Source organism: Haplochromis burtoni, unplaced genomic scaffold (assembly GCF_018398535.1).
Source record: "Haplochromis burtoni strain Fernald_Lab_line unplaced genomic scaffold, NCSU_Asbu1 Contig_255, whole genome shotgun sequence".
Lineage (NCBI taxonomy): Eukaryota > Metazoa > Chordata > Actinopteri > Cichliformes > Cichlidae > Haplochromis > Haplochromis burtoni.
Genome location: NW_024582616.1, coordinates 96208 through 121332, shown reverse-complemented (window position 1 = coordinate 121332; position 25125 = coordinate 96208). Strand labels below are relative to the sequence as shown.

Below are 25125 nucleotides of genomic sequence, written 5' to 3'. Positions count from 1 at the left end.
TAAAAAGGTGAGGCTGTAGAGTCCCACAACCGTGTAAAGGCTTTACTGTTTATATTACACACATCTTTTCCGATTTATGTTTATGGGGTGTAAACAACCGGCAAGTAAGTACTTTATAGCTATTTTTGAGACAAAGTAAAAAACACACAAACACCAAAATAAATAAAATCACAATTAAAAATAACAGTGCTTAGCTGGATAGTTACAAAGATGCCGCAGGCTATTCTGGCCCCTGACAATATGATGGCAAGATAATAATAATAAGCTCATACTCATAGTGTGTTTATGAATCTGTGGCTCGACTCCAACTGGAGCCCAGTTATAATATTCAAGTTTAAGCCCATGTTAGAGGTTAGCATGATCTGAAAAAGACAGTCATAGACATTGTTCCAGTTAATTACTATGGAGGACATCAACTGCTGTGGGACTTTCCACAGTATTGTCAAAAAACACAAGACTTGCGTCTGCTGCAGCTGTCCTCTATCAGAGAACCTCTATTGTTGAGTGATCTACTTTTCATTATCTTCACAAAGCACTTGAACGACTGCCCTGTCTCTTTGAGAACACAGTGAGAAAGAAAACCACACCCTTGTAGAGCCAATATGCAGAGTTAAGTAGCACGGCATCTTACCTGTGAAAGGCCGGGGGAAGGGGCAGGGTGGGGATTGGATGGGGGTCCCGTTATAGGCTGTGGTGCTTTATTCATTTCATGGAGCTCTGCATGGGGAGGCAGATGTGGGCCTGTGTACAAGTCTGAAAAAAGAAATGACCAAAGGGTTAAACTGGTCTTTGGTAATTATATTACCTGCTATTTCAAAGGTCACAATGGTAACACTGTGGATTACACAGTGTATTAAAGTGGATAGCAGTTGCAGTTTAACTTAATAAAAAAGTCTTACATAAAAAAGTGAGAGCCTTCACTAGACTTACATTTATAAATCCTTTAAGGTCCAAGTGTCGTTACGCTGGGTATTTTTTTCCCTAAAAGTCAAAGAGAAAGAAAAACCTTGTTTACAATGACCACATATCAGCTTGCATCACATTTTAAACTTTACAGCCACTACTTTTTTTAAACAGCTGCCTTACAAACAGGCTGGAAAAATATATAAAGTCTACAATATCCAATTCCACACTGATGTAATTATAAAGTATTTATCACCACCAGCACATTTGCAATGAAACATCTCTTGTTTTGGTTTAAGTACAAAGGCTGAGATACTCAAAGATAAAGACAAAGAAACATAAAGCTAACAAAGCACTGAAGCCGTTTTTACTTTTAAAAGCTAGCCAGCTAACATTGTCCTCCATGCACTTTCTGTTTAACAGCACACGTTTTCTGAATGTGAAAATAGTTCAATAGCTTTCTGACTTGAAACATGTTACATTTCAATCATAGTGCTACGTAAAACTTGACTGTAAAATTAAAAATAAATTGAAAAACAATAGCCAGTAAATTGAATTTGAGCACTCGTTTACATTAAACCTGAAGTGTTATACCTCATTGTGTTGCAAGATAAATTAACCCCACTGAACAACCGCTAAGTACGCTAATATATCGTTTTAGCTAGCTCCTCTTTAGTATTAGCATTAAATACGCATATAATGATAATCTTGACAGTTACAACAATTAAAAACACAGGTAAATGCAATGACCCACTACAGTTTTACCTTGAACAGTTCCGCGGACATCCGTGTAGTAAGTACCTTAGACACTGCATATGTTTAAGATAACATGCTAGGAGTGAGAAATAAACTGCCAGACTGTCTGCTATCAACAACAGCAGTCTTTACGTAGTAAGCAAGAAGAATTCAACCAATGGCGTGTCGCTGTTCCCTGTTAAAATATGCTAATTTCCCACCCCCGCCCCCCAGCGGCAGTCGTCTAACCTGTCGCTATGGACTCCCAACAGCCCTGTTGGGCTTCCAGCTGTGTAGTAGCCATAGGCCAAACTGTGAGGTTTGTTTTGTGGACCAAAAAAACCCAAAACCCCCAAAACGTATTTGTGAGTTGTCTGAATCCCCAATACTGATAAAGCAGCAGAATATTTGTGAAGGAAAAAAAAAAGGGGGGGATTATTGATTGGGTACATCCTAAATAAGTGGAGAAACTCTTCAAATGAATAAGTTTATATTAATGACAAAGAAACACTTTTGCAGATTTGTACAGTGGTCATTTAGTGACGCCACTATCAGCACTGACACCTATCTACTGTATTAGATCAATGCTGCTAACCAAAGTTGAACTGTTTTAAAATTCAGGGAGCATGAATCAGCTCACACCTACCAGAACAATTCTGTGTACAACAACAGATTGCCATTGTCTATTGTTCCAACTGCTCAGTCTCTGAAATGTGCTCTCCATTTAGTCTGATCACCACATGATGATACACTCAAACAAAACAGTCACCCTGCTGACTAAATGGTCATCTCCGTATGTCATACATAGTAAGATACATAGTAAGATTTCTCCCTAGCTTATATAGTCTTCACTAATAATAAACGCATCTGGTATTCATAGCCCAAACACTACATTATCGCTATCACTGTCACTGACACACACACGCTCTTTTTACTGATACACATACACAAGTACTCACACTCTGAGGCAGCAGAATAAAAAGCCTGAGTCATGATGATTCCGGATGTTTGTTTTTTTTCAAAGAGGAAATCATGCTACAGAAATAGTTGTTATCACCACCGTTTCTATGACTATAACAATACATAAATGCAAGGGGACATAAATCTAATCAATTTCAACAAAGAGGATTTCTATAAAGGCAGGTGAAATCCCTGACATTGATTGAACTATTCACACCATAGTGGAGCTGCAGAGCTTTAATAAGGAAGGCAGCAATATAAGTGAGGAAAGAATGCAGGAGGGTGATAGGTGGCAGTTCACAGGCTCATCCATAGAAAGACTGTTAGGCTTAGCTGGGCTGGCTTGAACCAAATGCTAAGTAAACAATCTCAGGGCTAAAAGAGAGCCTCAGACTAAAAAGCTACCTACTCCAGTCATTTTGCATCACACTCAAGCCGTTTTCACACATGTGCAGCAGCCCTCAACTTTTCAGCACATCCCCAGACAAAGGTGTGAGTGAGAGGGCAAAATCTCTCCAGTATAAGATCTATTTGATTTCAGACTGTGATGTTGTGAGGAATGTCCAGGTAAAAGTCTGGTAAGATCATAGTGAGCAAGCGGCCCCGTTTCCTGACATACTCTGCCAACATCATGTCTAATACTATCACTCCATGCACCATGTCAGAAAGAGCATCTGCAGATAATGTCGTAAACCACATTATCCAACTCCAAGGAACATTTTTCACAGCAGTTCAGACATTATCTGTCTATACCAACAAGCACAAAGACACAGATTACACGACTAGGAAAATAGCCATTCTCCAAATCTACAGCTCGCTTCATACCTCTGCGTTTTGCATGAAAAACAAATAACAAGCTTTATCAGATGACCATGAAGAAAATAAATTCCATTATTTGGATGCATTTCTGGTCCTCCATTTCCTTAACAATATAACATTATAGCTTTTACCAGACTATCCTATTTTAAGTAGGCAATAAGATCTCCATGGGGGAAATATGGTCTATATTGCAGTTTGAATCGTGGCTTCAAAACTGTTACAACACATGAAAGTCTCATACACTGGGTATGCAACAGTAGCATGATAAAATTCAGATTTTAACAGCATAGCAGCTGCTACCAGCACATGTAATTCTTTAATTATGTTGAATTACCACCAGCAGTTTAACTTCATATCTTTGTTTTCTTCCAGATAAGGGTTATGTGATAGAGGGAAGGATATGTAGATACTTAGAAGATCCAATCAAGCAGCAAACACAAACTGCACTGTTTATAACAGATTCACTTTCTGTCCACTGACATCAGTCAAGTGAGCTCAGCAGCATGTCTTAAAATTGTATATAATCCAGTAATGAATTGCTGAAATTAGTGTTCACATATTCAAATCTGAAGCACCAAAAATAAACCCGGGAATAGCCTACTATACAAGCAAAGATCCCAGTGGTCGACCTTTCTTGCAGGAATGTGGGTTTTTTGTTTTTGGGTGGGGGTGGGGGGCAGAGGAAAGTCATCTACACCGCCACCGAACCCCACCCCATCCCCTTATAACACACAGGCCAGTCATTTGAGCTTCTCTGACATGCAGCACTGTGGAAATTTAGCCAGCACGACTGACAGGGAAACATGCTCCTTCAACAGTTACATAAGCTTCTGCTGTCGGTAACCAAAGTTTGCTGCTAGTGAAGTTGGCTGTCATGTCTCCTATAAAGGGTGTAACCACTGTCTGTGTTTGAACACACATGATTTAGACTCCCTTTACCCAGAGAGACTGTAAATCAACTGTTTACTGAACCTATAACCCCCCCACCCAAAAAAAACCCCCAAAAAACAAACACATCTGCACTTAGAACTAGACAAACTTTCCTGCCTGGGGGAGACAGCAGTGGAAAAAACAACTAAAGATACAAGAATGTAAGTCACTTTTTCATGCCTGCAAATACTATAAACTAAACCACTCGTCTCTCAGGCTTTTGCACAAAGCCTATTTGCAAATGCACATGACCTTAGTAACTTAACTTTTGTACACATTTTATTAGCCTGACGTTTGTACCTGTCACAGTCAGTGGCACTGTGTAGTCTGTTGTGATAACGCAGTTCAGAAAGCTCCAGCAGTGGTAGGCTTCGCTGGATCACTTTAATCCTCGACGACTATAGTTTTAATTCAGTATGCAAAGACAACAACATGCTTATTTTGCAAAGTTGTGTTTTTGTTCTGTCATTTATAGACAGGACCAACACACTTAGAAGAAATTAGGTCAATATTCAAGCTCACTGACCTAAGCAGAAAGGTAACAGGAAATAAACTCCGTCAGATTTCCTCCTGTACTGTGCTGCTTCTCCCAGAGATAGTCCACAGATTTAAAATAGCACTTACATAAAGTTGGGGCATTTACAAGAGAAACACTCAAAGCAGAGGCTTATATATTTAGAAAAGCCTCAGGACTGAGTTGAGATAGATGCAGCCACAGCAAACGACCAAACCACAACCATGCTGGTCCCCTGACCGGGAAACCAAAGTACACTGCACACTCATTGCCTAATGCTTTATTACAAGCTACTGCTGTTTTTCTAATGAGAATCATAATTTATAAAATTAACATAATTCTGTATTTGATAAAATGGTGACTGACAGGAAAGCCTTTAAAGAGGTCATAGAGCAAGGAAGCAAAGGGCTGTTTTCACAAACAATTCTCTACAAATGGACCCTTTCGTAAACATGGGAGTCACACTGTGTTGGCCATTAGAAAGAATACAGATTTAGACCACTTCCATACTGGCTTCATTTCAGACCAGGAAGTTGCATCCATTTTTTTTTTTTTTTTAAATACAGTTTTTGATTAGGAGCCACAGGAAAAGCTGCATTACCACATTTTACACAAATCTGCTCAATACAACTTGATTTATACAATCCCCATTGAAAGCTCACAGCTTTTTACCATCATCTTGTTTCTGCTTCTCCTTTCAAGGGTCGCCACAGCAGATCATCTGCCTCCATCTTACCCTATGCGTCACACTGACCAGCAACAGGTCCTCTTCCACTACATCCATCCTCCTTTGAGATCTTCCTCTTTTCCTCCTGCCAGGCAGCTCTGTATTCAACATCCTTTGTGCAGTATATCCACTATCCCTCCTGCACACATGTCCAAACCACCTCAATCTTAGTCGTCGCTCTTTTTACTATTACACTTCCTTTTTTTTGTTGAAGCCCTAACCCTGCTCATACTTTTCAAGTTTATCTTATCAGACATTACAAATTTCCATTCAAGTCACTGTTTTCTCAGCCTGGTTAATAATTCCTCTGACATTTTTTTTTCTGAAGTGGAGTGAATTAAACAGTATGGATGAAACAAACAAAACAATACTTTACAGTCTGTACTCCGCTGTTGACACTGACCAATAATCATCCCATTTGAGCATCAACAGTCTGTGACAAGCAGGCATCCCACTCTGACAATGATGAACATACAATTAGAACGTAGCTGCAGTGACACAGCATCACGCCAGCACAGCCTGTCTCCTCCCTCCCCTTCTCGGTCCTGTCCCCATGTTCCTCTGGTAACACTCTGCCAAAACCCACACATGCCCAGTCTCCAGGCTTTCAAATTTCACAACAGGATGCTCGGCAGTATCCTTATGTCAGGCAAACTGTGAGTAGCTGGCTCCATGTGTTTGTCTGCTGTGAGTTTTATTCATTTCCTCCAAATAAAGCTTGTCTGAAACCACTGCATATCAAATATGAATGTTCACTGATAGAGATAAGACAGACAATAAACACCTGCCTGTATTAGCTATATAGACTGTATGCCATCTATAAGAAACAGCATCCATTTTGGACTCACACTCCCAGATAAGGTCACATGGTTGCAGTCCTTAACATCAGACTCGTGTTTGCTGCAGTAGACGAAGTGATCATCAAAAGGTGTAAATGTGAACATACCACCAATACCAGCGTTTGACTGCCCCCCACCCTATATATATGAATGACACAGATACAGCAGAGACATTTACACCAAGCTTGTCAAGACAACGGTCTGTCCAAACTGTGAGACACTTTTGCTTTGACACAGGGGCGTGTCGGTGTTTACGCGTGCGCCAAACACACGACAAATTCATCTATTCTCGTGTTATTTACAGTAAACGCATATTCACGCACAATAGAAGCTGCCCTAAACATCTGCAAATACAAACCCGCTGCTGCATGTTATGCAGTTAGCCATGCTGCTAACTTTCCTAGGCCCAACCTCGATCTACCACGTGGTTTCTCCTGCTACTGGCGCGATGCACAGCCCAGCTGCCGGCTTCACGCCAGCCACACCTCAGCCGACAGCACATATGACAACCATCTATTTCACGTACGGCACAAAGCATAGACGTCCAACAACGTGCAGAGGAGGCAGCAATGAAGACAAGCGTGACACAGGTCGGATCTAAGGAGGAGAAATACTAACCCGGTCGAGCTGAGCAGGTGGCTCCTGGTTATTAGCTCGTTGGTTCAATAGCTGCTATAGCTTTAGCTATATGAGGATGAACTGCGCGGCAGTGATGCCAGTGGTGTCGTGACAGTGATGGATACTGTAACTAACCCGAATGAGTCAGACCCCTCAGTTTCACTTTGCAGCCAAACATCTCGCTCAGTTCTGACAACCTACCTACGCTTACACCGATGCAGTACAGGGGATGCCGAGAGGAAATCCCAGATTCTCGTGTGGCTTATTTCCCACTGCAGTTGACAAGTTAAAAGCAGAGTGATCCATCTACTCAACCACTCACGCTCCAAAACACACTGTCCAATTTCTCTTCATTCCTGGAATTGGAGTTGTAGCATTTGTTTTGTTCATGAAGAAAAAGACCCTTGCTCCATGTATACATCCAGATCTTTAAATCAGCTTTACATGCTTGCCCAACCCGGCACCAATCACCATCACATGGTTTCAGGTATCAAGCTCTCAGTATGCATGTTAAAATACATACATTAAATGATTACAGTGATCTCTTTATGTAAAGCCGGGCAGTCAAAAAGGTGTAAAGGAGTTCTAATACTTTCAGTCGGGAGCTTGGCACTTCGGCAAAACACGCCTTCACCAGCCAAAAGTGGTTTCGCTGCTCACGTATCTTATGTAGGCTACTTTGTAGCTAACCTACAAACGGTTCAATAGCTAGCAGGAGAATTTACGTTTACCAGCGAAACAACAGCACTGTGACACGACAGTCTGTCTATCACTTTTCTTATATGATATAGTACACATAACATAATGTGTGTCCCCGAATCAAACGGGCATGTAAGCAACTTGGCTGTCTATCGAAATGCTAGCTTGCTAGCCGGACAAGCTAAAATGAAGAAAGAACACCCACGTCGCGTTAGCATGGTGCTAGCGACCAGCTAGCTAGCTAATCCCTAAAAACACAGCAGGAACACCATCCAGCAGAAAGCACTCAACAAAGTCACAGGACACAGCCAAATCACCCCACTAAAATGTGAAAGGTAGGTCTGAACGTCCCACCAGAGTCTCCATAGAACAGAGACGTAACATTTATCTCAGATATTAAACGTTTCAATAAAGAATTTAGCTGAGGATCGTGGCGTTACCTTTCTCTCCTTGAGTCCGCGGAGCCGGACGGACGGAAAGTCTTCCCGGAAGCCGGTACCTAGTAATTCCGGCAAAATCCCATCACGTGAAAGTTTCCCAGTGATCATGTTCTGAACAATAATGTAAAATCTTTAGTCACCAGTGTTTTCTCTACTCTTCTTGTGAGTAACAGGCATCCATTGGCTTTTTCAGTGACTATAGTAGGCTGACGTCCTGACTTGGTTCAAACTATTATCATGGCTACTCTTTTATTATCACATAGCAATAAGAAAGGCCTTTAAATGGAATAAATACTATAAATAATAATCTGAAGATCAAAGCAAAATAGCAAAGACGCCGTTGAGTATATTCAGCGTTTAAAATGTGGCAAAAGCTTGGCAATTCTTGTTAAAAACAGAAATTAATAGATCAACTAAAGTGTAATGAGATGCAGTTGGAAATTCAAAGTTGAATCAAGCAATTTAGGTGGCAGCTATAAATTATTAAAACTATAAACTTCATTTTTACTGCTAACATGCTCACTTGAATAGCAAAGCCATGTTAACTGCTTGAATAGGTTTAGCAAGAGAAATAAAACAGTTTGCTTCTTAATGAAAAAACCACAGTCACAGCATTTCCACAAACTGGTCGACGTTTTTATTACTGATTCAACCTTGTACAGTACTGTAACAAAAACCAAAAAGAAAATCGTGATGCTGAATACACACTTTTAAATGCTTTTATTAAAATGAATTTAACAGTTGGCAGGGGAAACACATGTGAAGTACTGATGAGGATTTTGCAGGATTTTAGTCATTCATTTGCTGATGTTGAACAGGTCCCACTTTATAAACTGGCCTCAGGTCAGTCAAACAGCTGGTTCAGTACATGTGGGAGAGATGGATCAAAATTGGAGCAATGAGGAAACCATCTTTATGTAGAGAGGATGAGGTCCCAGTATGCCCTCCCTGTGTCATACCAGTCCAATTAACCAGACCCTATCCATCCATTTTTAATGATTGCTAGAACTGGGCTGCAGACGACAGATGAAGAAAGCCAGGCCTGTCTAGCCCTTTTCCAGCCATGCAATGAACAACTAATTATAACAACTGCCAAGAGCCATGGAGGGCTACCCTTAGAAACACGAGAAAAGGCCAGTGAGGACGGGTGCAGCCTAGGTTTCATAGTTAGGGTTCTTGCGGAGGATGACAAAGCCCTCCAGTATGGGCGTGACGGGCAGGTACTCCTCTGTGGCCAGCTCTGCCCTTTCTCCATGAGCCAGCAACACTGGCGTGGTGTGAGTCTGGAAACCTGTGATGGCCTTAGGCTTACCTGCCTGGCCCACAACATCCACAGCCTGTAGACAGGTCAGAGAAAATTGTGTTAAACAACCATGTCCATTTTTTGGCTATTAAATTACATACCATTCTCCACCACGCTTCTATTCTTAAAATTGTTTTTTTTTCTCTGAAGAAAAGAGTTGTTAAAGTTCTTCTTGCTTTCAGCAACTCTCAGAGAAAAAAAAAGACAGCAGAACCTGTTCAGGAGGGAATTAATTACATGGGTTAGTAGGATAGGTAATCTCATCTTTCTCTGAACACAGTTTGAAACTTTATCTGTGGTGCTTTGTGTTAGGGAGAAAAGACAGAGTCAATAAGCTCTGCAGACTTTAATTGTCTCAAATAAGTTATCCCAGGCTTTACCTGTCCAACTCTAACAGACACAGGCAGCGGTCGGAGTTCCTCATCGAATGTGACCAACATACGTGGCTGCATGGCTGCTACCAGGCCATAGAGAATGTAGTGAGATTTTCCCAGGATTACTGTAATGCACACAAGACACGAGGGGATGTTAGCACAGGAGACTCTCGTTTCAAAAAAAACTTTCAAATTACTGACTAATAATGGATGTGTGCAGCTGAGTGGGAGAAAATTAACTCACTGTTCTTGACGTCGAGGAAGGAGACGAGCACAGTGAGCAGTCCCGCCACGGCAACCTGACTCATCAGCTGCCTGTCGCTATGGTAGGGACAGAGTGTGAGTGTGCCTTTGCCCAGGTGAGTCAGACCCTGCAGAGGCAAACACGACAAAAAGTCAATAATTACTCTAACACACACACGCAAGGCGTACACGTACACACAAACACACACGCACTCACACACTTTTCCAAAAGTTAATTTGAGTCTTGTACAGGGTTCCTTTTGTTTTGCCACCCACCTGAGCCAGTCGGACCATGAAGAGATTATTGGGATCTTTGGCGTGATATTGTGCCAGCTGCCGCAGCATGGCTGCCAGTCGGGCATTATTTGTGCCTGAGGAAATGGAAAAAATTAAGAGCTGTTAAACTTGTAAAGGGCATTGACACCAGTGGCACTCTCAGTCGAGGAGGCATTGTGCTCCATTGAAAATGCCAACTAAGTAACATATACCTTCAAGCATTCTGTGAAAATTTTAGTGAGAAACTTTAGTCCAGTTAGTTTTTCGGATAGCTGGCACATTAGCATCTTAACCAATTAGCATGGTTCTGCAGTACTGAGCAAGATAATGAACCAGTCTATGCAAGCTGGGACATCTTTAACTGCTACATGACGATGTAGCAGTGTAGTTAAAGATGTAGTTAAAGATTGAGCCACACGTTTTAGCTGGATTTACAACACAAGTTTGTTATGAATAATATGGTGAAAGGCTTGAAAAGAAAATATTTGATATCCCATGAATTGAATGCATGAATTCAACTGCACTCAATTTTAACTGCTTTCTGTATTTTTGTTCATTTTGGACCAGTTTATTATTCTACTTATAACTGAATTGACTAGGAAATTAGCTACTAGGAAAATCCCTTGGACACAGCAGCATTGTTTACAAATAGCCAGCACAGGAAGAGATCCTAGTTCTAAATTGATCTATGATCTCAGTAAACGTTTCAAAACTGGGTTTTTGGTGACTAATTTGACAGTCAGTAATTTCAAGTCTTACTTAATGCAAAAAGATGCTTATTTTGTAAAAGGAGTCTCATTGTAAAATGAAAATAAAATGCACAACAAAGCAGGCTGAGGGCAAGGAAGTTTTCTGTAATTTCTTTAAGTAGTCCTCAGGAAATGTTCTCCAGGCTTCTCCAGGCTTCTTTAAGGCTCTGGGGAGGCCAGTCCATGACTAACAGTGTGTTTTTCTATCCAGATATGCCACTACTGCATCAGCAGTGTGATTTGCATCATTGTCATGCTGAAAATGTATGCTGTTTCCAATCAAATGCTTTGTAGTCGGTATTGCATGGTGGATAAAAACCTGACAGTACTTTTCAGTGTTCATAATTACATCAATTTTGACAATATCTCCATCAGCACTGGCTGAAATGAGGCAACCATGACAGAGCCTCCACTGTGTTTCATAGGTGGTTGTGGATATTCACAGCTGTACCTCTCTCCTGCCCTCTTTTGTACACATTAACAATTTGAACCAAAACCTTCAAATTGAGATTCATCCCTCGATCAGACCTGTTGCCACTTTTAAGTCCAGGTCTTGTGTTATTTGGCATATCTCAGCCTTTTCTCCTTGTTCTCTTCCCTTGAGAAAGGCTTTTTGATAGCTACTCTTCCACTGAGATCATTTCTAATGACACAGATGACATAGTAAGTGGAGGTGCCAGATGTATCTCTCAGCTCCTCTATCAATTCTTTGCTCATTTTTTCCCCTTATTTGTTAAGGACATGATTTTCAGATACTATTCATTTGCCGTAGATAGAACAAAAAATAGCAGGCTTTTAAACTATCTTTCACTTGTCCAGTTTCCAGAAATTATTTAAGGATGATAATATTTAGGATCAGATTTAGGATTGGTGTTATTAAAATAATATTCCTCTGAAAATGGTCAGGTACAAGGCCTGAACAGAAAATGAGTGAAAAAGCAGCCAATCGCCAAAGAAAACTCTTCAGAAAGCTGGAGAACTATTGCTCAAGATCATTTAAAAATATTACAAGTTTCTTTGGAAGTGAAATATCAAGAAATGAGGGGCGGCTCAATATTTTAGCACAGTACTGTATAATGGCAACCATTGTTAGTTTTCATGATTTCATATTGTTCCTAAACTTACCACTGCCCACCATGCCCATGGCAAAGATGGAGTTGTGGGAGACCTCGGGGTCAGCATCATGGGAAAACTTGCTGAGGGTGTCCAAGATGTTCAGACGCGGGTTAGACACAGAAATGAGCGCAAGGGCCAGGGGCACCGCTCGCCTCAAGGTGGGCTCACCGTAACGCAGCTGATAAAATGCAAAGAAAGAAAATGAAAGTTCATGACAGCATAAATCAGGAATATACAGGAACAAAAATGTGTTTCTAAATATATGAATTGCCTACTTAGGCTGTTGCACCCTTGTATACAAATGACAGAAAGGAACTTATGGGCTCAAAATGTGGTCATAAATATTTTGTACTTGTAAAAAAGATTTGTGTGTGCCTAAAAAAGATTTGTGTGTGCGTAAAACAGATTTGTGTGTGGACTTAGAAAAAAAAACCCTGCAGGTTACAAGTACGGATTTTGACCCTATTTTTCTTCCTTTCATCTGATTGGTCAATGTCATGTCAATCACAAATGTAACAATCCAATCAGAGAACAGATGGGTTTGGCTGTCGGAGGGGCACTTTTTTGAACTGCAGGTCTTTGAAGGGTGATACAGTTTGAAGCTGGAGGATCTCTATATAAATATCTGATAGCAGTTAGGTCCCCTTACTTTCAGCAGCTGTTGAAAGGAAAAAGTTGTGGTATATCAGTGGTTAGAAATACATTATTACTTTAGGATTAGTTTAACACAAAGTCAGGGCTGACCCAGGACCATTGCTGTGAGTCCCAGTGCGCAGCATAAAAGTCCTTTCACATCGGACGCAGGATGTGCTGCTAATGCTAATTGCTAACTAAAAGCCAAGGATCCAGAATTTGTTGCTGGCTGCTGGGCTCTGTGGGTTTTTGCAGCAGCTCTACCTGTACTAGATGCACCTGCTCCTTGTCTTTTCTATCTCTGACTTTATGTCCTCTACAAGAGGTTTTTTTTTGCTGGTTCTTCAAATGTTCAATAAAAACATGTATGCTAATTCATAACGAAGAAAGCTTTGTAATGAAGACTGTCATTTCCAAAACACTGCCCGCCCCCACCCCGCGGTCTGCAGCGCTGTTGAAAAGGCTGTGGGAGTCCCTGTATTAAACACGTAGACCTGTGACACAAAAATCACCAAACTCGGACGACCACAGACTGTTTTCCTTCGTGATGATGAAGGAAAACGCTGGGTTGGCATGTAAAAGGGCATTTATTCCCTTCAAAGACCTGCAGTTCAAAAAAGTGCCCCTCCGACAGCCAAACCCATCTGTTCTCTGATTGGATTGTTACATTTGTGATTGACATGACATTGACCAATCAGATGAAAGGAAGAAAAATAGGGTCAAATCCGTACTTGTAACCTGCAGGGGGTTTTTTTTCTAAGTCCACACACAAATCTTTTTTACACACACAAATCTTTTTTACGCACACAAATCTTTTTTACGCACACAAATCTTTTTTACGCACACACAAATCTTTTTTACAAGTACAAAATATTTATGACCACATTTTGAGCCCATAGGAACCCTTTAAGAATAAGAACAAGAATCAGGATAAAAGGAGGAGTGATGTGAGTGAGAAGAATCAAATGCAGAACAGAAGTCAGTGCTGACTTCATTTTTTAGAAAACATGAATTTTTCTCACAGAGATGGTGAGATAAGGTAACAAAGCATTCAGCAATAAAACTGAAAAGATTCACTGCCAGTAAAGTAGTGTAACTGACCAGGTGTCCAAATGTTCGTAGTGCCATCTCTGAGCCAATCTCCTCTCCCATGGCAATAAGGGCAATACCAAGAACAGCCACACCCTGACGGAGTAAACAAAGTATTCAAGGTTTTATTCCCCTTCCACCCATCTAGGAAAACAGATAAATAAAAAGAACTGATGTATGATTATAAGGACTACAAGTCTGTCCTTACTTGGTGGGAGCCCATGTCAGCAGCAGTCTCCTTCTTGTCTTTGTCCTTCTTGTCCTTCTTATCTTTGTCCTCCTCTTTTTCCTTCTCCTTGGCTTCATAATGCTCACTGCAGATGTGGAGAAGCTGTTGCACCTTTAGCACATTACCAGATCCTGGACATAAGAGGAGGAAATTATAGCAGTGAAATATAACTAACACAGTACATAGGTCTGCAGTAGGTGTGTGGTAAGCCTAAAAGACTAACCTGCATATGCACAAATATCCACTAGCGTATTGGCAAAACTGCGGAAAGGTTCAGGGACAACCTGCAGAGCTGCCAGAGTCGTCTCAATTGCCTCTCCTTTCCCTAAAGCCAATGAAATGACAGCAATTAGAGCAGCTGACCAGGAGGAAAGAAATTATGCACTACAATAAGAAGATTTTATTCAGCACAAAATGATTCAGAAAAAGTTGTCAAACTTTGAGAAATTGTGCATTTTATTTTCCTGTGTTCTCCGCAAATGCATACCCAGGTGGTTGAGTCCCAAGCCCAAAGGCAGCCAGCGAGCATATGTGTCCTTCAACTCCTGTTCGTTCTTCTCCATGATGGTCTGGACAATGGTGGAGGTCACATCACCATTACAAGTTCCTACTGCGATCATACCACATGCCAGCGCCGTCACACCAACCACCTGAGGATTTAAGACACACAGAAATGATACTAATCTGATCCTCCTTAAGAATAGGGAGCTATATAGAAAATGTGAAGACATACCTCCATGCTGGATTTAGAGTCTCCCATGACGGGGAGAAGGAGAGACAGGACATCTTCTCTGTTGGAGCCAGCATAAGCAAGACCCAGTCTGAAAAAAAAGAAGAAAAGGAGCAGGACATAATGTGATTACTTAACATTCAAAGAATATAAGACAAGATATCTCTATGGATGGTTTCTACAAGCATTCTCCTCACCCAAAGATGGCTCCTATCCTCATGATGTTACTATTGTGGAGGACGTAGTCAGACAGCAGGGCAAGAGCTGGATCACACTCATTCCTTACACCTGAGTTTACAATGCCACAGGCCAGAAGGGCACCAGACTGCACAGACAAGGATGATGCATGAGGAAAAAAAACAAACAAAAAAAACCCAAAAAGGTTCACTTTATACCTCTCCCAATTCACAATAAGCCTGAGGATCACTTATGTTGTTCACAGAGTTAATTGTTAAAACCAAGTCAGTGAAGAGTGAGTTCTTTATATAACTGCCTTGCTATAAAAACAGTGCTACAGATGCATTACAAATGTCAAAACAGGACACTGATCTGTATATAAGGAAAAGTTTGACGCGTCCTCTCAAATATATCCAAACTATACCTTGATGTAGTCTTCAGAAGAGTAGAGGTATTTGTCAATCTGTGTCAGACCACCATCTACATCCCACAGCAGGATCATACCCAAGGAAGCTGCAGCGCTCAACATGCCTGAAGACAGCGGCAAATAAAATGTGCTGAAGACTGCCAGAAATGCTCACAGATATATGGTTGTGAGATTGAAAAGTACCCAGTATAGCCACAGAAGCCCTCCACCTTTATATGCTGTGTGTGCTACGTGTGTTTTCTCATACCGTGGTCCTTGTTCTTGTACAGCCACTTGTTGCCATCATCTGTGAGGAGTTTATCTTGTCCAAAGGCTGCATTCACAAAGCCGTTCACAAAAGAAGAAGCCAAGTTCATCCGGGCCGAGTCCACTTGGGAGCCACTGCCTCCAAACCCTGCCACATACAGCACAAAGGTGATGGAGCGTGGGTACATTTAGCTCAACTTAACAGTAAATCACAAAACACAGATCGTATCAAACTACCTCATTTTGTCTTTAATAATGTGAATGGATTTAAAGAACCAAACACCGGCCTCTTAAAGTGAGCCAAGAGTGACAGATAGAGAGAGATATAGAGATACAAAGAGAGAGAGAGAAGCACTTTTGCATTCAAAAAGAAGAGGATCCAGCTTTCTGTCTGGTCCACTTCAGCTCTGATGGAGATTTTTGTGAAGTAGTCACTCTTGTGAGTCATCCAGTGACGTCACTGCCATGATTGGAGTTTTTTCGGCTCAACTCAGCTTGGAACCCAAGGTGAAGAGCTACTTAAAAAAAAAAAAAAAAAAAAGGTACCTGGTACTAGATACCACCACCACCCAGTGGAAAACCCTAAAAACTGAGTCGAATTAAGTCAAGTCAAGCTGAGTTGAGTTGCCAACTCAGTATTAGGGGAAAAGGGGTTTAAAATTTAATCTCGTCTTGCACACCAAAAGGCCAAGGGCTGGTCCTGTTACTGTACTGTCATCACTCTGCAAGTATAGATCCTTCCACTTAAATTCTGAAGTTCATCACTGAAGGGTCATATAGTTTTTATGTCAGAAGATTTGTTACTAGAGCAGGGCGATATGACCAAAAATATTTATCACGATATACATTTGAAAATTTGCGATAACGATATAACTGACGATATAATTGACACTAGACAAAATACTTTACAACTCCACAACTTAAAGTTGTGGAGTTGTAAAGTATTTTGTGAAAATACATAGATGTTTGTTTGTTTTTTTGCACTAATTTTTGCACTAATAAGTGCAAAAAAACAAACAAACATCTATGTATTTTCACTTAAACAAGCAGCTGTTTTTTATGTACAATAAAGTTATATAAAAATTCAAGAGTGCAAATGCAAATTCCTCGCTGACATTTTAACCAAAAGGCATTTCCAGTGGAAATTGGCCGACATAGCCTCAGCATAACCAAGTATAATATCCACAAAACTTAAAAAGAGGTTATACACACACAATACGGTAATATTATGTTGAACCACAGTACGTATCACTCCGCGAGGCTCCTGACTACGGTAGCCGTAATGCTCCGACAATCCATCAAGCGGTGCGGCTTCGTAGCTTAGCAAAGTCGTACTAAAACATTTGACCGATTTTCGAGCGCCGTGTACCACATAAAATCGTTTCGAGGTCAGTAAACACAACCAGAATTCATACATAAGGCACACGGGATTATAAGGGGCACTGTCGGCTTTCAGAAAAATCAAAGGATTGATTTTAAGTGTGCCGTATTTTCCAAAAAACACGGTAATAACGACGGCCCGCTAGCATGCTCTACCAAAAATGGTGCTTTGATGTGTATCTGACAGACGAAAGCTAAACCAGTTCCACATCACTGAAGTTGCAGCATTTTTACAAACTAATTCTGGTTCATCCGTTTCATTCAACAATCCGCTTTCGTCCTTCTCATTCTCCGTCGCCGCCATGCTTTTTCCGCCATGTGCGTATGAAAACAAAGGCACTGCGCATGTGCGTTTTACCCATATCCTATCGCAATATTTCATTTTCTTATTGTTGCCCAACATTATACTGGTATTACCGTGAACGGTATGATATGGCCCAGCCCTATTTGTTACCTTCTTATTTTTCATTCTTTTTAAAGAATGAAAATGAGTATATCAGTCTTCAAATTGATATGCCACCTAACAGAATAGAAACAGTAAACCTTTTCACATGTACTCACTGTTGTTTTCCAGGTGTGTTTTGTAGATGTCATCTGGTACTTTGGGCTCCATGATATCCAACTGGGGAAGACAAGACAAGTTTGTTATTAATAAAAGTAAAAAGGACTGAGTCATTAGAGAGTGAAGCTGTGCTTAGGGTATAATCCTCCATCTCCCTTTATGAATCATAGACCATTATTCTTAAAGTGCCAGTGATGAGAGTCATTTTAGGCTTTTCATTCAGTGCTTTCACCATCTATTTGTCACCTACTCCAGAGGAAATTTATTCTGCCTCTTATCCTCTTTTTACAATTTTGGCATTACATTTATCTACAGTTCATCTCAATTAAATCTTCAGCAACAACCTTTCTACAAAAAACCTTGTGTTTCCTGTTTGTATAACTGATTCCACATAGTACAGACAAACAGTTTTAATGTGGAGGGAGGTACATTGGGGCCTTTCTGGGTACCTGAATTTTGATATCAAAAACTGGGCACAAAAAGGTTTGGATACTGGAAGTTTAGATGTTGCTGACCATATCATCACATTACATACCATTGTTTCTAAACCTTTGAAAAACATTTCCTCAAAGTTGTTATTAATAACTGAAGTGTTGTGCAACGCAGACGACAAGTTGTTACATGATAGGATGGATCTAAATAAGCTGTCATGATGTGAAAACTGGGCAATCAAAACACTCAATGTTTGACTTGTAAATTGCAGCTTTTTGTTGCCATTTAAGTTTTATTTGTACAGTTTGATCAGAAGTTACAGTCACTCATAATAAGGATGAACGTCACTCATAATTTTGAACTTTGCGTCAAACTGTTTCTCCAGGGTGGAATGACAGCATGCATGTTTATTGATTTAAAGAAAAAATATTGGCTTCACAAGGTGAATTTATTTTTTGGGGTGATTTTTTTTTAATTCATTCATTCATCGAATTTTTATGACAGTTTCATTCTAATGGAGAGAGACTGAATATGAACAAAAAAAAAATCCAGCAAAACCACATTACATTGAAGTTATAAATTGATCTGCATGTCTGAGTGATATAGGCATTTCATCCTCTCCATCCAACCAGAATTCTGGGTCTCACAGATCGGCTGTGTTTCTATGTGGTACACAGATTACAGTCAATCTTTTATTGCTACAAAGCACACTTGAGCACAGAATCTATTTCTTTCATTCCAGCCTCTCCACCACCATTGGCAAGAACAAAAAGCTGTCAAAGGATGTCAGGAACAAGATTGTAGACATGCAACAGGCTGGAATGGACTACTAGACCATCAGCAACAAGTTTGGTAAGAAGGTGTTTGAGCGATTATTCAGATATGGAAAAAAAAAGACTATCAATCACCATCAGTCTGGAGCTCCACGTAAGATCTTGCCTCATGGGTGAGTTTTACCAGAAGAAAGGTGGTGGATCAGCCCAAAACTACACAAGCTCACTAACAAGCTCGTCAAGAAAACAAGAAACTTGAAGAGGAGTGGGCCAAATTCCCTCCTGAGATATGTGCAAACCTGGAGACCAACTACAAGAAATTGCCACTGTAAATGCCAACAGGTCATGTCTTGCTTGGGGATCAAATACTTATTTCACTTAATGGCATTTTTGCTGTCGCTCTCCTTTAAAATGAAAGTACCATAACTATACTAGATTGTTCATTTCTTTCTACCTGAGCAAGCTTACAAATTCACCAGGTGATCAAAAAATTATTTTCCCCACAGTTTCCAAACATCTGACCACAGCTGTATATGCAACCTTATGAGCCAGAGTGTATCCCAGCTGTTTTAGGACTAACACATAAAGACAGACAACCATTCGCACTCACATTCACACCTAGGGCAATTCAGAGTTAACCCCACTATAAATAAAGCTGGAGTACCCAGAGAGTACGCAAACACGGGGAGAGCATTCAAACTCCACACAGAAAGACCCTGGCCTGATGGTGGAATTGAACTCAGGCTCTTCTTCATGTGAGGCAACAGTGCTAACCACCATGCCACCCCTTATTGAACAATTCTCAATATATTTCTTAAGCCTTAAAATACATTTCTTTATAACCTCCTGTCCTACCTCTCTAGCCAGGGCCAAGAAGTTGCTGTTGAGCTGCACATTTGACATGATCTCAGTCAGGTCTTCATAGTCCTCTACATCCTCATTAAGCTCCAGGAACATGCCATGACGACCCAACATGAATGCCATCTGTTTCTGGATGACTCTGGATAAAACAATAAAATTACAAGGAGTTTGTGTTTAATGCACGTTATCCACTAATATCTGACTAAATTACTTTGATATACCTTAATAGAGTTAAATATATATGCACACTCAGAAATTGTGTCAGTAAGTTTTGCACCTGTGAGAACCAACATGATCATGTTGGGTCTTTAAAGTTAAAGGCAGAACTTTAAAGTTCTTACATGTCTTTGCAGGATGTGAAGATGTTTTCGACAAGCTCCACATCATTGAGCATCAGGGCCAGGCGCAGGGCTTCTGGATAACAGTTGAACTTCCTGAAGATGTTCAAGGCACATCTCAGCAGTGCCGAGTTCTCTGGCTCAGGAACGTAACTCACACAGCTGAAGAAGTGAAGCACAAAGTTAAGAGATGCTCATATTCCAGTGAAAAATCACTAATTCATATTTATACTATACAACATGCTAAACTATACAAGGTTTGTGTAGAATAGCTCAAACACACCTGGTGAGGTAGAGGCAGACTTTGCCGTATGCGTTTTCATCAATATAGTCCTCCAGCATGTCCAGCCTCTCAATCTCCATCAGCAGGTCACATGCCTCGTGCTCAGCATTGTGGGCCATGTTGTAGGGCACAATCTCCTTCACTAGTTTCAAAAGCATTTCCTGCTGGGTCTTATCATTCTCCTCTACCTCCTGCCACTCTTTAGCCACCTCACCCGCAAGGTGTCTGAAAGACAGACAGAATAGTGACTCCAAACAGACTCACCAAAAAATGAGGCAAAGGAAAATAAAAATGTTTTCCACTTATTCATCAGAAGGAAAAACACAATATCTGTCAAGCTTTTGTATGAATTCCTTTCAGTATCAAATCAGACTTTTGGTGCAGACACCAAACTTAAAATGCAACTAATTAGACCTCAATCACTAATCCAAAGAAATCAGTAACTAATAATTTGGGAAGTGGTTAGTACTGACTTTTGCACTTTTCAAAAAGTTCCAAATAAGTGACAAGTTTCAGTTTCATTAGCAATCAGATGGTTACATGGAACATTCTCAATTACTAGAAAGTGAGACAGTGAAAAAGTGGAGCTACAGAGCTGCTGCAAATTCTACTGTTAAAAAATGTCAATGTTGAACAGTAAAAGCACATTATTGTGAAAGATATGTGGAGCTGTGGCTGCTCATCTCTGACTGACACATAGTGGACAGCAAAGAGGCAGTACTATGCTGAAGAACACCAGGGTGAACTGAAAGTATATTTCTAGAGCTGACAGCAGCTGTTCCTCTCACTGTAAGCAAACCAAAAAACCTTAGTGAACAGAGAGCCAATTAAGAGTCCTTTATGAAAACTTCAACATGTCTAAACATGTAAACCTGAACTCCTCAGTTAGATCATTCCAAAGCGGGGCCCTTTACTCAGCAGAAAACTTGTGGCATTCGCAGCACTCCACTGTAACATGTCTTACCTGACGTATTCATGTCCCCAGGAAGCCAGCTCTTCCTGGGAGCCCACTAGGCGGTACTTCAAACACTCCCTCTCACCGCTCATGGTCATAGCGAGCACTGATACAACATCAGCACAGAAGCGCTGCAACAACAAACATGAACACACACTGTTTAAACCCAATACTAATGTTGGATATTTTTCAAATGACCCACAATGTAATTGAGCACTTTTAACTAACAGTTCCATTTTAATCACACATTCATACAGCATTTCTATACACTTCCAAGTACTTTGTCTACCTCACATTCATGGCCAAATAACCCGTCATGCATGTCTTTGAACTGTGGAAGGAAGCTGGACAACACGGAGGAAACCCACACAGGTACAGTGAGAACAAGTAAAGGTCATCCAAAAAGCCCCAGCGGAGGCTGAACTTGTAACCCTCATGCTAACCACTCCACCACCTTTCTTTCTTGGCTCTTGACGGAGGCCGTTGCTTTTTCTCCTTCTCACTCTCTCTCTTGTCTTTCCTGCTTGGCTTCTCATGTCTTTTGTATAGTCTTGCCGAGAAGCCGGGGCTTGGGAGAGCCCGATTGTCCTGCGGAGACGTTTACTGCCGGATACTCGATGGACGTTGCGTCGTGTGTCTGGTGACACTCTCGATGGAGGACACTGAACGACATCTACCAATTCGGAAGTTCTGGCTGATTGGAGCTGGCTCGGACCTGGCTTATCGAAGAACAAGAACCGGCTACAGCTGTTCAAAATCCCATAAGGCTGGCGGACATGATCGGCAGGGCTGTGAGTACTCAGACTGCGTTTACTGAATGCAATATGGATAAGATCTTGGAGGTGGCACTGCAACGGGAATTGAGAGACCTGGTGACTAGTGACGGACATTAGACCAACTGCAAAATTGGAGGCAGTTTGTTTGCACTAACCAAAACAACTACCATCTTCATCTCATGCGGCCGCCCTGGCGCCAGCTGGATGCTCAAGGCAAAAGCTGACAGGAATAACAAAATTCTCCCTTACATAACAAGACTGTTGTTGTGACTCTCTCCCCCCTCCTTCACGACCATCCGCGTTGACTGAAGATTGTTGACTTTTGCCTAATTGAGTGAAGCGACACTTTCTTTCGGCTGAACACGGAACACACACACACACACGTGCGTACACTGACACACCCCTACACTCACCCCCCACCCCGTCCAAACGCCTTTGAAGCTTACGTTTTCTATCTTGTGAGATGTGATGATTTATGTGCTTTGTGCTGAGGTGTTTTTTTCCCCCCTGTTCTCAAACTGATCTCCCTGTTGGAGCTCAGTCTGGGGGAGTTCTTTTTTCTCCTCGTCTTTCCTGATGTTGTGCATTTTCCATTGTTCAGTTCCGGGTCGCTGCTCGTGCGGTCGACCGGCCAGTGCTACCTAGCCTGACCTGCCTCCCCAATGTGATGTTTGTGTATTGTATGTACGGTCAGCAAGGTATCTATCTTAATTGCCCCTTGGGGACTGTCATACATATCATTAAAAATTCTTAATGCGTCAAGCTTCTTCCTCTCACATCACGTGTGTGTGTGTGTGTGTGTGTGTGTGTGTGTGTGTATATATATATATATACACACACACACACACACACACACACACACACACACACACACACACACACACACACTCTTAGGAATCTATTCATACTAAATTCAGTCCATTTTCTGGCCAAGAGTCTCACCTTGTTCTCTCCAGGGGCCATGCCCTCATAGATTTCTTTGAGCTTGCCATAGTGTGGGCGCAGGAATTTCAGGGGCTTAGGTACTGAGGTCATGGAGGTGGTTGAGGAACGAATCTGTCTGCGCAGTTCTTCTAATGCAGGACGATACAGTGCTGTGTTTTTCTCCTGCAAATGTGAAAAAAAACAACAACCCAAAAACATTTTTACTTTGTAGGAATTTGTTTCATACCTCAACACACAAAGAAGTTGTTGGAGAAATGTGAATACTCACACTCAGTCTCTCCACCATCATCTCCAAATCCTCTTGTAATTGCTTGTCTTCTTCTGACTGAAATAATATGAGGACAACATAAGAATGTCATAAATCAAATCCATAAAAATAACAAACATGACTCCTTAAGACCTCTCAATACTGCCGATGTTGCATATCAACACAATACATTTGCTTAATAAGTGTCAACTGTTGCCAGTCAGTGAGTATTATATAAACCGCTTGTTTTGGTGCAAGCTCAATCATTCAGTTCGGAAATCCCAAAATGTTGGGATTTCTCCCACTGAATTCAAGTATCTTGAATTCAAAGTCCTGTATTCAGATTTCCAAGCAGAACTCAAGATGACATTTCTTTCTGTTAAATCTTAATAAAATCTTATAAATATTCAAGCCCATCAGTGGCGCAGGTATGTATTACTATTTACATACCACCAGGCATTGCTTAAATATGAACAGGAATGTGGGTTTTCTACTTTATAATAATGATTATGTGTCTACTGAATTTGTCTAACAATGAATGTATGCCTTTTAAAGCTACTGTAACATATGGTTTACTAATAATACTATACTTTAATTGCGAGTTATATATATTTTTTCAGCATTTTTAATTTGTACACTTTTGTTAAACCCAATAGCATGTAGTATGTACATTATAACTATGAAGAAAGCAAATTTAAGTAGAGTCAAATTCTGTTTGTTTGCACAAACTTCTCTAAATAAAGATGCTGAATATTCGGAATAAGAATTCGCCTGTCCATGTTTGCACTGGATTTCACTTAGCTTTCCACTAACTGTAAAATGTAAAGTCAATCTAATTAGTTCTCAGATATGATATTGCAGAATAGATGGGATTTTGCTGCGTGAGTTTCTGTGACTTCACGTTAGCTGCTGTGTCATACAGTACGTCTTCCAGTACTAGCCGAACATGCTAGCAGAGCTACATTAATGCCAGCAAAGACAGCGGACATAACAACTAGCAAGCTAACGCTAGCATACCGGCTGATGTAGGCTAGGCTAAAATTACCTAACGGAGGTTATTAGCAGCATTTTAAAGGCCCACAACGTACTAATAAGTCAGACTGGTGACATTTCATATGCTTATTAATTGCAGTCCAGTAAATTGAAGCTCGGTAGACGTCTATCTTAAATCCCACTAACTTTTGGCCTGCTCGACCATGTTGTCAAAGCGACAGTGACTAAGGCAAATTAACACGTCTGGCTCGATTACATTTCAATGAATGAGCAAAAGGCGAAAATGTACCAATTCTTGCTCCTCTTTCTTCTCTTTATCCTTCCCCGAGGGTTGCTGGGCCTTCTCCTTGTCCTTGTCCTTCTCATCAGTCTTTTCGAGCTGCTTATTCTCTTTGTTTTTTGCCTCCTCCATGGTGGTGGCTCTGTGAACTGTTGGTTAGTAAACGGAAATGTTCAGAAAGCAGGAGAGCACCTTCTTCGCTACAGAAAATCTGTCCTGGTTTCTCGTTACCGCCTCTACTGGCGGCGGGCTGTCGTGGTCGTTTGTGAGTACTTCAGGTCCCGTAAAACAGGAAACAGATACGCGAAATTTCATGGTCAAAGACACGAGAAACTGCGCTATTTCACTATTTATTGATAGCTATAAGCATGCGCCACACAGTAGACGCATAATTATTGACGTCAATTTCACAGTGTTACAGTGACCAAAAATTTGACAGAGTTTGTGTCCTTTACACACCGTTCTGTGCATTATAGGTGGCAAAACGTATGAAAACAAAACCCAAACAATTAAAAAATATATTT

At 40.9% G+C, this 25125-nt stretch overlaps 2 protein-coding genes across 9 annotated transcripts in view; both read right to left on the bottom strand.

The window, feature by feature from the left end:
• Nucleotides 1-8709, bottom strand: part of LOC102297541 (eukaryotic translation initiation factor 4 gamma 1) — a 38161-nt gene extending 29452 nt beyond the window's left edge. For 7 of the 8 annotated variants that reach the window (XM_005938291.3, XM_005938297.3, XM_005938293.3 and 4 more), the window contains exons 1-3: nucleotides 8185-8709; nucleotides 931-981; nucleotides 632-753 (exon numbers count right to left, since the gene is read on the bottom strand). In XM_005938291.3, the coding sequence (XP_005938353.1) occupies nucleotides 632-706 (75 nt within the window). In that variant the 5' untranslated portion in view covers nucleotides 707-753; nucleotides 931-981; nucleotides 8185-8709. The other variant, XM_005938292.3, reaches the window with a different exon arrangement.
• Nucleotides 8710-8798: 89 nt separating this feature from the next.
• On the bottom strand, nucleotides 8799-24874 carry psmd2 (proteasome 26S subunit ubiquitin receptor, non-ATPase 2). The gene is made up of 21 exons (XM_005938288.3): nucleotides 24611-24874; nucleotides 23350-23406; nucleotides 23079-23243; nucleotides 21370-21491; nucleotides 20406-20630; nucleotides 20126-20284; nucleotides 19779-19923; nucleotides 17718-17778; nucleotides 15778-15924; nucleotides 15528-15634; nucleotides 15124-15251; nucleotides 14930-15017; nucleotides 14684-14846; nucleotides 14420-14521; nucleotides 14176-14327; nucleotides 13980-14063; nucleotides 12255-12423; nucleotides 10381-10475; nucleotides 10106-10232; nucleotides 9868-9986; nucleotides 8799-9521 (listed from the first exon to the last, which is right to left on the bottom strand). Exons 1-21 carry the CDS (start codon nucleotides 24731-24733, stop codon nucleotides 9339-9341), a joined length of 2721 nt encoding a protein of 906 aa, XP_005938350.1. The 5' UTR covers nucleotides 24734-24874; the 3' UTR covers nucleotides 8799-9338.
• Nucleotides 24875-25125: the final 251 nt, after the last annotated feature.

Coding starts and splice junctions, on each gene's coding strand:
- psmd2 (XM_005938288.3), bottom strand. CDS start 24,733: ATGGAGGAGGCAAAAAACAAAGAGAATAAGCAGCTCGAAAAGACTGAT. Junction 17,779..19,778: donor TCTTGGCCCTGGCTAGAGAG/GTAGGACAGGAG, acceptor TGTCTTCCCCAG/TTGGATATCATGGAGCCCAA. Junction 15,252..15,527: donor CTTCTGAAGACTACATCAAG/GTATAGTTTGGA, acceptor TTGTCTGTGCAG/TCTGGTGCCCTTCTGGCCTG.